Raw genomic sequence first — 11,504 nt, 5'->3', positions numbered from 1 at the left:
TTTTTTTGATAGCCCAGAAAGAGATGAGGCCATTGGTGTATGTGGGAGTAACACCAGGCTGAGCAGGGAAAACAGGCTGAGCAGGGACAGCAGAAATGTGAGCCATCAGGATCTTTAAAAGACACTTGGAAGACTCTTTGTATACCCTTTAAAGACTCCGTACCTTGGAGAAGTGTATACTTTTACAACGAAACCCTACCATGTCTAAGAACTGCTTCAAGATAAATGGCAAAGAAGAGTTCTGGGGTGTGAGAGGATTGTCCAGGAGCCAGAGACTGCCAAAGCCAGGTAACTATTTTGTCTAGTCAATTTTTAAAATTTTCCAAAATAAAAAATTAAAAAAAAATACACGGGGGAGAAAACATTATTTAAAAAGGGGGAAATCATCAGCCAGACACTGTATTTACTCGTGTTCAGGAAAATAAAGATCATTATGTAGCCTAAGTCCCACTATTATTGTTGTGAAATAATTTAATTTTTAAAATTATAATTCATTTATGAAAATATTCTTTAAAATTAAGTTCAATTATCACATTCCAGTCATACAATGGTTTCCACATTTAAATGACATGTGTGTGTGTGTTGCATGTGCATGCACAGATGAAGATCAGAAGACAACTTCAAGCAGTTGGCTATTTCCTTCTGCCACGTGGTTTCCAGGAATTGAACTCATATCATTAGGCTTGGCCACAGGTGATCTCACCTGCTGAGCCAACTTGCCAGCCCTGACTAAACTGCTATTGCAAATTTTGTCAAATTAAAATTTTCTTTTAATAACAGAATCTTTTGGAAAACAAATACTAGGCATAATCTCGTTTTACTCTCAAAAGGACTGGAGAAATGAAAAAAAGGGGGGAAGAATCAGAAGAGCAGCATGCCTATCCTGGGTTATATGTCTAATAAACAGCAAAGCCATATGTAGAGACCAGATCTGTCTTGTCATAATTAAGATTGTTTTAGGGGTATAAATGTTCTTGGGGTCTCATGGACAATAAAGTGGCAGCAAATGTTTTACTAGCTAGCATCATGAACCTACCAGTTGGATGCATCCCTCTAGGCTTCCTGAAAGGATTATTATTTAAAATGTACCTCACATTATAAATACAAGCATGGCTTTGAAATACATAATGCAATATACAACTGGTGTATAAAAATGATCAGTGTATATCAAAAAACACTCTGCAAATTCAAATTGTCCAGGCCCAGCATAGTACAATATGAAAAATATTTGCATAATTCAAGGCTGAAATTTAATAATTCAGCCCATCAACCTGAGGTAGGACAATGTACAGTGATCGGGTTTTCTTTGACATGAAGCAGTACCAGAATTCTGCTATGCAATGGCTTAAAGTTTGCCTTTGGTCATATCACTTTGTCAGAATGTATATAGTAATAGTAAATAGTAATGTATACAGGTATACAAAGTAGCTTATATAAGAATTTATTTACAAATTTCCAATTTGGAAATTTCTATTTTATTAGTGGTCACATTTATATATCACTTCTGATATATCTACAGCTGAATCTGTTAGTTTGCCTTAAAGTTTAATCAATTAGATCCTGAATTAAAATGGAGTTAAATTATTTAGTTTATGATTTGATTATAATGTTAAGAAAAATGCGTGCTAAATATCACTCCAATATTAGCAAAGATTAGAAAGAGATTATAGAATACATTATCAAATCATTTTTGTGAGAGTCCCATACCTATTTTATAACATAATTTCTCAATAAATTTATGCTAAAATTAGCAATAACCATATTCGTTAGGCTTGCAATAAGTAAGCTCTTCTGATAGGTTTTAGAGCAATTTTTTGATCACATTTCAAGACTTTCCTGAAAACAACACAAAATATGGCTAAAAATTCTACCCTGGGGGCTCTTGCAGAGAACCTGGGCTCCTTCCCAGCACATATATGGGAGCTCACAACCTTCTGTAACTCCAGTTCCAGGGGATCTAATGCCCTCTTCAGATCCGCAGGTATTACGCCTCATGAAGTATATAGACATACATACAGGCAAATCACTCAGACAAATAAAATAAAAATCAATAAATTCTTTTTAAATGAGGGGAAAACGGGGAAAAGGTTTCAAAAAAAAGTCTACTCTAGTTAGTTTCGGCTCTATCAGGTAATAGCAGATCTAGTTAGACGCCCTCTTGCAAAGAGGAAGAAGTTGTACCCCTTTCTCAGCATGTTTTCCAGTATTTCAATTCTAACAGAGCTAGGCACATCCAACACATATTTCACAATTACAAAATAGGTTTCTGTCTAAGTCAAACAAAAGATTTCCTATGCAAAAATCTCTCTTGGAATCAAACTAAGAAAAGATAAAATAGAATGAGGTTGCATGTTATGATGTTTAATAATTCACTAAGACTTGTCACCTGAAGCACTACAGTGACTTTCTATTTATACGCACACGATATAATTTTAAAGACACAATGCTGACACCACCTAGTAAGTTATTAAGGTGACAAGAATTACTTGTGAAATTAAGACAATTTAATTAAACCTGTGATGTTGTGTCTAAGGTAATAGCAAATGGAGCCTTAAGTAAAGTCCTGAATTCTCTCTCTACCAATCAAGATTAACGGTAATCTTTGTGGCCATTTTCCTGGTTCTTAGCTAATGGAGATGGGAACATAAATGGAGCTTTAGATAACAGTATATAGATTACGGAATTCTGTTCTACTTTTCCTGTAAGGACAGATCTAGGCATCACTTCAATAAGGTACTATATTCAAATATAATTACTGGCAGGCATCCCAATCTATTATTTGGTTTGGAAATTGGAGCTCCAGGATATGTTTGGCAGGACAGACAAGACTTATTTTCTCCTAAATGTAAGGGTCAAATTATACCTTAGTCACATGAATATGAGCCTTGTCTCTTTATTTTGAAGTCAGGACAATACAACCAAAAGTCAGGGGATTGAGGAATTCTATTACAGGGAGTAATAGAGCCTATCAGAAAGCACCTAGCCCATTTCTGTTATATAGTAACTACTCAAATGAAAAAATGAAGGGATAAAGTCAGGCAGTGGTGGTGCAGCCTTTATTCCCAGCACTTGGGAGGCAGAGACAGGTGGGTCTCTGAGTTCAAGGTCAGCCTGGTCTTGAGTTCCCTCACAGGCTCCAAAGCTATAAGGAAACTCTCTTGAAAAACAAAACAAAAACAAACAAACAAAAGTATCTGGAGCCAGTGAGATTGGTTAAAGACACTGCTGCCAACCCTGATGACCTGAATTCAATCCCCAGGTCCCACAAGGTAGAAAGAGAGAAGTTTTACAAGTTGTCCTCTGACCTCCATGCATGTACAGTGGCATTGGCAAGTACACATAAATACAATAAACAAATGTTATAAGAAATTTAGTTATTGACCTTAACATTATGAAGTTTAACATTTAGAGTTAATAAACAAATATGTTATTATTTTTTACTTATAAAACTCTAAGAGCCAACTTTTTAAATGGAAAGCCTCATTATGTTGCTCAGGCTGGCCATAACTTCTAGACTCTCCAACCTGCCTCAGCCTCCAGAGTAGCAGAAACTATATTGGGCTCACAATCAGCTTTTGGTCATCACATACAGTTAACTTTTCCCCTTTCATCTTACATGCTTGTGGGAGGAGCTCCTCTCACACCCCAAACTTAAGCCTTTTATGTTGTGAAGAGGTGCTATAGTTTAATGGTTAAGAGCCAAATCTTGCAGGTACATAATAATTTCTACCTCATAGGATTACTGAATGGATTAACATACAAAACACAACATAAAAAGCACCATATATATTATTAAATGCATATTAATTTAATGTATCTGAAAACAGGATTCAAGTTATGACTTCTCAATTCATACCTTCAATTCATGAAGCTTTAGACTAGGTAAAAACTCAGAAACAACTTTTAATTAAAGTTTTTTTTTCTCAAACTATACCTCTTTGGTGGATCAGTTAGGGGGCTATATATTCATGGGGGTGTATCAGGCTTCCTAAGTGTCGACAAAATGGAAGGTTGAAAATTAACAAAAAATTGTGGAGGAGTTCAGGCAAGATGGCACACTGGATAAAAGCTACTATCTGAGTTTGATCCCTGGATCCACTTGGTGGAAGGACAAAACTGGCCCCTGCAAATTATTTTTTGACCCCCACATGTACACATGTGTATACATACAAAACAAATAAAATTGAAAAAAATTAAACATTATTAATTTTAAAACCCAGGATTTGGCCAGAACAAAAGCAAACCTGCAGTAAACAAATGTAAAAAAACATTCTGTTTCACTTCAAACTAAATAAAAGTTGTACAATATTAGGCAAGTTCCAGATATTTTCTATTTTAACATAACATTCTATCCTGATTTATATGAATATTATAATCTCATATTAAGCCCAGTACCAAAAATTATGGAGATGGGGAGCATAAAACAATCCACTTTCTAATCTTTCCATATTTAAAAACAATTTTTTTTGAGGTAGGTCTCACTCACTATGTAACACTGGCTGGCCTTAAACCCACAGAGATCCACCTGCCACTGAAGTGCTAGAATTGAAGGCGAACACCACCATGCCCAGCCTTTCTGTATTTAAACCAGGTTTACTGGCCACCCCTTTTCCTATCCTTAGCATAATAGACAAGAAAAAGCAACAGGAAAGTAAGAAAAAAAATAGACAAACAAACAAACAAAAGCTTCAGTGCTGGAGAGCAAATCCAAAGCCTTACACAAGCCAAACAAGTGTTCTATTATTAATATCCCCAGCCCTCTGAGAGGGTTAGTTTTTAACAACAGCCTTTATTATCAATCTCAGTCTGCTATTTAAAAAACAAGTTTAACTGATCCAAAGGATTCCATATGTTCAACACATCCTACCAGCCCCATAGGGAGAAAACCTGACTCACATATATAGATATTTTATTTCCTGAACTTCTCATTTTCCCTGAACAGTTCTCTACCAAAGTTAGTAAGTTCAGAATGAGTGATCATTCGGTCACATAAGTTTACTGTTAGTGTAAGAAGTAGAAAATAAGGAAGAAAAGTGCATACAATTCTCACACTAATCATAATCTAGTTAAAGGGTATGGGTTTTTAAACTTTATTTATTTTTATTTTATGTCCAACTGTGTTTTGCCATGGGTGTCAGGTCTCCTGGAACTGGAGTTACAGACAGTTGTGAGCTCCACTGAGCAATCTCTCCAGCCCCCAAGGTATAGGTTTGTTTTATAATACATACTTTTATTTTATGGGCATTGATGTTTTGGCTGTATGTATGTCTGTGTGAGGGTGTCAGATCTTAGAGTTACAGACCATTGAGAGCTGCCTTGTGGGTGCTGGGATTTGAACCTGGGTCCTCTGGAAGAGCAGTCAGTGCTCTTAACTGCTGAGCCATCTCTCCAGCCCAAGGCATTGATTTTTTAAATTAGCAGTACATAAATAGTTTGTGAGTCATCTTTGCATTAAATTGCTTTAAAATTTATGTCTTAAGGAATATTAAAAACAACTTTTTAAAGCCATTGTCAATGTCTTGAGCAGCTATTTATCTGTCACTACGTGACAACTGTACTTTGGCTTGAGCAAAAAATAATGCTTTCTAATAGCAAATGCCAACAAGGAAAAAAACTTAAAAATAAAAAACTAACACTAAATTTGATCAAATATTTTAAGATGCCTTGCACCTGTATCCTTAAGGAGTGAAAAGATACTTAATTCCTTGGATTGACATATGGCTCTCTTAGCAAACTTTCACTTCCCTTAACCAGGAACACTACGACTATCTTATACTATGCTTTAGTCCCTGCTGAACTGTTTCTAAAATAACCCCTTGGCTATAATACATGTGTGTGACACATTCGTGTATAAATAATTTTAATCCCGTGTTTAGTTTCCTTATCTGTAAATGGGATAACGATAAACTTACCTTGCAGGTTGCTGTGAGGAGAGGTTTGGTGTACCTCATTACTTTCTATAAATTTTCTAAGGACACAGGAATGATCATACACTATGCTATATACACTGAGTGTGGCAAGTGATGTTCAGCTGATCTGAAATTCCCTTTACCTTGTTTCTGTAATATAAACTGGCTGTTCATTAGTTCAAAAACATCCATGTTACTCCTACCAGATAAAGGATATACTAGTAGCAACAAAGACAAGTGATCTTTGCCTGGATCTATTTTTAGGAATGGTTTAATTATCTACACTCCTAGAGTTAACACTGGAAAATAAACAAGTGGGTGAAGGGCATCAGGGCATCAGATATCAAAAAAAAAAAAAAAAAAAAAAAAAAAAAAAAAAAAAAAAAAACAACAACAACAACAAAAAAAACAAAAAACAAAAAAGGCATGGCACCTTCATGGCTTTCAAAAAGAAATGGTTAGCATTTAGAAGGCTCTGGGTTCTACACCAAGCACTGCAAATAATAATTAATAGTAATAAATAATTTTAAACATGGCAAAAACCCCATCTACCATTTCTCCCTAAGCAGTAGTCCTTACTGACACAAGAAAGGTCAGAATTTGCAGAGAGATTTAAGAGGAATTGCTGAATCGATCAGTTCAGACTGCTCAGACTACAAGGTCCACGTCTAAATATAACTAAGAGGAAAACTGCAACCTAGCAGTTAGTTGGTTTTAGTAAATCCCTACCTTATAATGTCAAAAAGGTCATTTTTAGTTAGTTTCTTCAGATAGGCAGAAAACATTCATTAGTTTTCACAACAAAACACACATCTGCTACATATTACCATTCTTCCTTAAGCAAGTGAAGAAAATTCTCTTGTTAAACAAGAAAGGTATTATAAGTAATTAGGGTATCACTAACTACCTGATATCTGTAGTCATAAAGGGAAAAATTAAGGTCCAAGAAACAAGTGACTATTTTTTGTTCCAATTACACTCATTTGCTAAAATAAAGACAGGCAATCAATTTATTTTCCAAGATCTCTAATACAGACACAGACAATTCCAATTCTTTCATTCCACAGATACTCTACCACATGACTTCCTTATTCATCCTAATTTATTAATGGAACAACATCTTACCGGAAAAGGAAAAATGGTGTCAGCCCTGTTCAAGCTATCTTCCATCCAGGATTTGGGAGCAAAGGCTGAGCTAGGGCGAGCATACTTCTGGAGCTGAATGTGATTGCTTGCAAAATTTTTCTTCAAAGGTGAGATGGAGTTCAGGGGTGTTATTCCACCATTCAGCCCTCTGCGGTGATCTCGGCCTTGAGAAGCTCCCCAGCCACCATAGCCGCCACCTCCTGGGCTCCAGGAAGAAGAGGGGGTTGGAGAGGGACTCTGGTAGCTGCTCCATGGAGAAGGAGGTTTGCTAAGATTATTCGCCAAATGAGGCAGCTGGTTAAAAGCAGCATTTCTATGTGTGAAAGGTGGGGGGTGGGGACTGGCAGGAGACCTCCTTTGCTGCTGATGCTGGCTGTGATGATGCTGGAAATGGGGGTGATGAGGATGGTGCTGGGAGAGAGGACCGATCTGAGGGGAGAAGCTACCACCAAAGCCAGGGCTGACATGATGGGGAAAATTTTGAAACAACAGAGCACCATTATTAGCTGAAGCGCCAGGGACCCCACCCTGGTGAAAGAAACTTGCATCTTCATTGATTATCGTGGAGGAAGAAGGTGCTATCGCTGCTGACCAGTTACTGAAACCAGGAAGGGACGATGCACTAGATGTCAAGGGTTGGGTGGAAGTACCGAGGCCCGTGGTTTCTTGATAATCAAACCCTGTCAACACTGGTGATTCAATGCGTATTTTTTCTTTTCCATTGCTGTTTTCTGAAGAATTGTCCCCTGGATTTTCTTCAGCTTTTGCCTTTTCACTTTCAGGCAATATTCCAGCTTCCTGACCTGGACTGGGGGAGAGTTGTTGCTTTTCTAAAGGGTCTTGTTGTTCCTGCTGTTGATTTTTTCCTTTTTCTGACCCCAAGATCTCATCCTGAATGTTATGGGTAGCTGGAGCAGGAAAGAGCCAAGCTGACCCAGCACTGCTGCCATTGGCAGCTGTGTTATTATTTATAAAAGCAGCAGGGTTGGGGGTGGCATTTTGGTGATGGTGTGGAGGCTGCAGATGTGGATGGAATCGGACTGGAAAAGCAGATTTATTCCCAGTATTGCTTTGTACTAGCACTCCAAACCCGTAATCCCCCATTTATTATTTTTAGGATCAGAATCTCACAACAAAAAAAAAGACAGTCTAATGTCTCGCGTCTTTTCCTCTGTATTTCAAATTTGTTTGCTTGAAGTATCTTATTTATAGCTAACTCAAAGATCACAGCTTATCACCCTAAGTATCTCTGATTTGGAATTCTGGTCTCTGGAAGGAAAAACAACTAAAAAAAAATCTCTTAAAATATTGATATGAATCCAATTGGGCTTATTTTTAGGCGGGAATAAAAAAGGAAAAAGGTAAAAATCAAGTCTTTGGTTAGTAAAATAGGCGCTTTCTTTTTCCAAAGGAAAATGTACATGAATGACAAAAACACAGCTTCTCAAGCATCTATGGATATAGAAGAATAAGCATTGTGCAGAGTAAAAATATATATATATAAAATTTAACAATCACATATGGTCTTCCTCAGCAGTTTAGATTCACATAAAAATTAGAATAGGATTAAGGGGAGAATACGTTCTTTTCTTGGCAGCTTGGTTAAAAAAATCAGGAATAATTTAAGAACATTATATATTATATATTTATATATAGATAGATTATATTAGGTTATCTGGGGCGGGAGGTGAATTTCTGGTTGCCAAAGAGGAAATCAGCCTTGACTAAAGGGAAGATGATTGCAGGGAGGTTTCTGCCGTTCCTGGTCCTGTTTCTGTTCTTTTGTAGGGTGCAGTGTGGGCCTCTGGGGCTGTTCCTGGGGCTCCGGGTGCAGATCTTGCTGCGTTTGCTGTTCTTGTCCCTTCGGCCTCCTCTCCCCCATGAAAGGGGTTGGAAACACCCGTTTCTCCCTCTGGGGGGTGTCGCGATCAGGAGGGATTAGCGAGACTGGACAAGGGCGAGCTGGCGGCCCGGGGGTGCGGGGACCAAGGGGGCGACCTGGAAGGTCCTGCGGTTTCTGCCTCTTCCCCTCTCTGCGGCTCCTGGATTTTTTTCCCTCATGGGACCCAGGGGCGGTTTGTTCAGTTCTCTCAGTTCGATTCTCCGCCGGGGGGGAGGGGGAGGGGGGATGGACAAAAAGAAAAACCCCGCTACGTAGTTACTCTAAAGGAGAAAGGCCTTCCCCCTGGGCTTGAGATCTCTTTCCCCCTACACTGCTTGGAAACTATAATTTAAAAGGCTTTTGTTTCTCCTCACGGTTGCTGGGCCGCCGCCGCCGCCGTCGCTTTCCCCCGGTCCCGCAGTCCCAGCTGTCGTCGTTGTGGACTCCGCCTGGCTCTTCTTTTGCTTTGCTTCTTCCTCCTCGTCTTCCTTTGCCGTCCGCCGCTGCCGCTACCGCCGCCTCCGCCGCCGCCGCCGCCACCGCCTCCGGTGCCCGGGTCCCGCAGCCGCGGCTGAGTCCTTCTCCTCAGGACCGAGCCGAGTGAAATGACAACCAGCTGGAAAGACCGAGAGACACTTCCGGTTCGAGGAGGGAGGGGCAGGGTGTTGCGGAGGCCCCGCCCAGCGTGCAGAAGACCAATCCGACGCTACGATTCCGATTAGGCCACGCCTCCCAGGCTCAGAGCCCCTCCCAGGAAGGTCCCCGGTCATCTCAGAGCCGCCCCTTCCGCCTGCGCCTCGCCCAGTGTGGCCGACGCCGGAGCCGGGTCCGCGCACCCAGTGAAAGGCGTGTGCCGCCATCTTTTTTGTGGGCAAAGACTCCTTTGAGGTTTATGTTCCCAAAGTAGGCGTCTCAGGAAGCCCATAGAGAGACGTTCGGAATAGGGTGGGCTCCTTGCGCACTGAAACACTGAGCTGAATTGTTGGGGGCCGAAGTGGCAAACCCATGAAACCGAGAATAGACGAGAGGCCTGCCCTTAGTAAAGGTGGGTGCCCCAGGCATCACGTGCTCTGGCCCGAGCTCCTCCCCAGAGGGAGGGAAGGGGAGGCGGGTTTTCCCGGCAGCTGTGCTGTGCCTAGAACTGCATAGCCCTTCCCCAGAATGTACAGCTCCGAAGGGATTCCCTTCAGCCTCCAGTCCTCCACTCCCACCGTCTACTCTCCGGTCCTTCCTTTGAGATGCAGATGCTGTAGGCGTCCGTGGTTGAGCCACCTACTCTCGGCTTTCTATCCCACTTTCCAAGCATAACGGAAGGTTTTTCTAAAATCGAAAATCCAGTCACGATCCTGTTCGGTTTGTATGTTTTTTAATGGCTGCCCGTTACCTGGAGAGTAAAAACCAAAGTCCGCAGTTCAAGCTTTCTCGTCCTGTGGGCATTAATCTCTATGCCTTCTTCCGTGCCCTTGGCAAACTCTATTTCTTTTGAGGACTCAGCCCCTAAACTGCCTGCTGTGCCTTCTGAGCTCTCGTTTACAGACGTACATGACCTTGCACTTGTGCGTGGATGCAGCTCACGCTTGTGTGATGCATTGGTGGCTTATATCTTTAGACTGGCTCTTGCGCGATGGGGCGCGACCTCTCTGGTGGTTTCGAATGACCCTTTCTCAGGGGTCGCCTAAGACTATCAGAAAGCACAGATATTTGCATTACAATTCATAACTAGTAAAATACAGTTATGAAGTAGCAATGAAAAGAATTTTATGGTTGGGAGTCATCACAACATAAGGAACTGTAGTAATGGGTTACAACACTAGGAAGGCTGAGCACCACTGCTCTAAAGAGTTGACATTGTAGATGGGAAGGGAGCGCCAGGGAATGAATCTTGAATGGAAACAGAAAAGGATAAACCAGCAACAATGACTCCTTCCTGACAGCTCCTATTCTCAAATCTGAATTAATAATTTAGTTCCTTATGCCATTTGGTCTGGAGCTCACATCTCAAGGTTTCACCATATTGGTTGTTTGCTGTCTACTCAAGCACCTTCTTGTCTTTGTACAGTTCTCTCGTGCACTCCACTGGGGCCTGAAGTAATATGTTGCCCTCAGCATAAACTTTAGATTATGTTGAATAAATGTTTTTTCTTTCATTAGGAAATGAACACTGAAGAAAAAAAAGAAACTAGGATGGAGCTCTAAGTAATTCTAACAAAATAAGAAAAAAAATTAAATATTGACCCGGTATAGTGACACATGCCTTTAATCCCACCACCTGGGAGGCAAGCATTGGATTTGTATGAGTTCCAGGCCAGCCAGGGCTATATAGTGAGCCTCTGTCTCAAAGAATCGTCATCATCATCATCATCATCATCATCATCATCATCATCATCATCATCTTTTATTTACTGTTTCTTTAGCTGCTCTTCCTGACCTTACCTTCTGCATCTAGTCTCTCAATTCTCCAATGCTTTTATATGGCTTACCTATGTGGACCTTCATTCAGGAAGTTTATGCTCTTTCCTTATATATGTATCACAGTTATCTCTGCAGTTTGGTGAGTTCTTTGAGCA

The 11,504-nt window shown here is 40.3% G+C and overlaps 1 protein-coding gene across 4 annotated transcripts in view; it reads right to left on the bottom strand.

The window, feature by feature from the left end:
• Positions 1–9,545, bottom strand: part of Cpeb4 (cytoplasmic polyadenylation element binding protein 4) — a 59,057-nt gene extending 49,512 nt beyond the window's left edge. For all 4 annotated transcript variants that reach the window (XM_005349025.2, XM_005349026.2, XM_005349027.2 and 1 more), the window contains exon 1: positions 7,035–9,545. In XM_005349025.2, the coding sequence (XP_005349082.1) occupies positions 7,035–8,159 (1,125 nt within the window). In that variant the 5' untranslated portion in view covers positions 8,160–9,545. The remainder of the gene's footprint in view (positions 1–7,034) is intronic.
• Positions 9,546–11,504: the final 1,959 nt, after the last annotated feature.

The sequence above is a fragment of the Microtus ochrogaster genome, chromosome 7 (assembly GCF_000317375.1).
Source record: "Microtus ochrogaster isolate Prairie Vole_2 chromosome 7, MicOch1.0, whole genome shotgun sequence".
NCBI classification, from domain to species: Eukaryota; Metazoa; Chordata; class Mammalia; order Rodentia; family Cricetidae; genus Microtus; species Microtus ochrogaster.
Note: the sequence above shows the minus strand (reverse complement) of the source record. Positions and strands in the feature narration are given on the sequence as shown.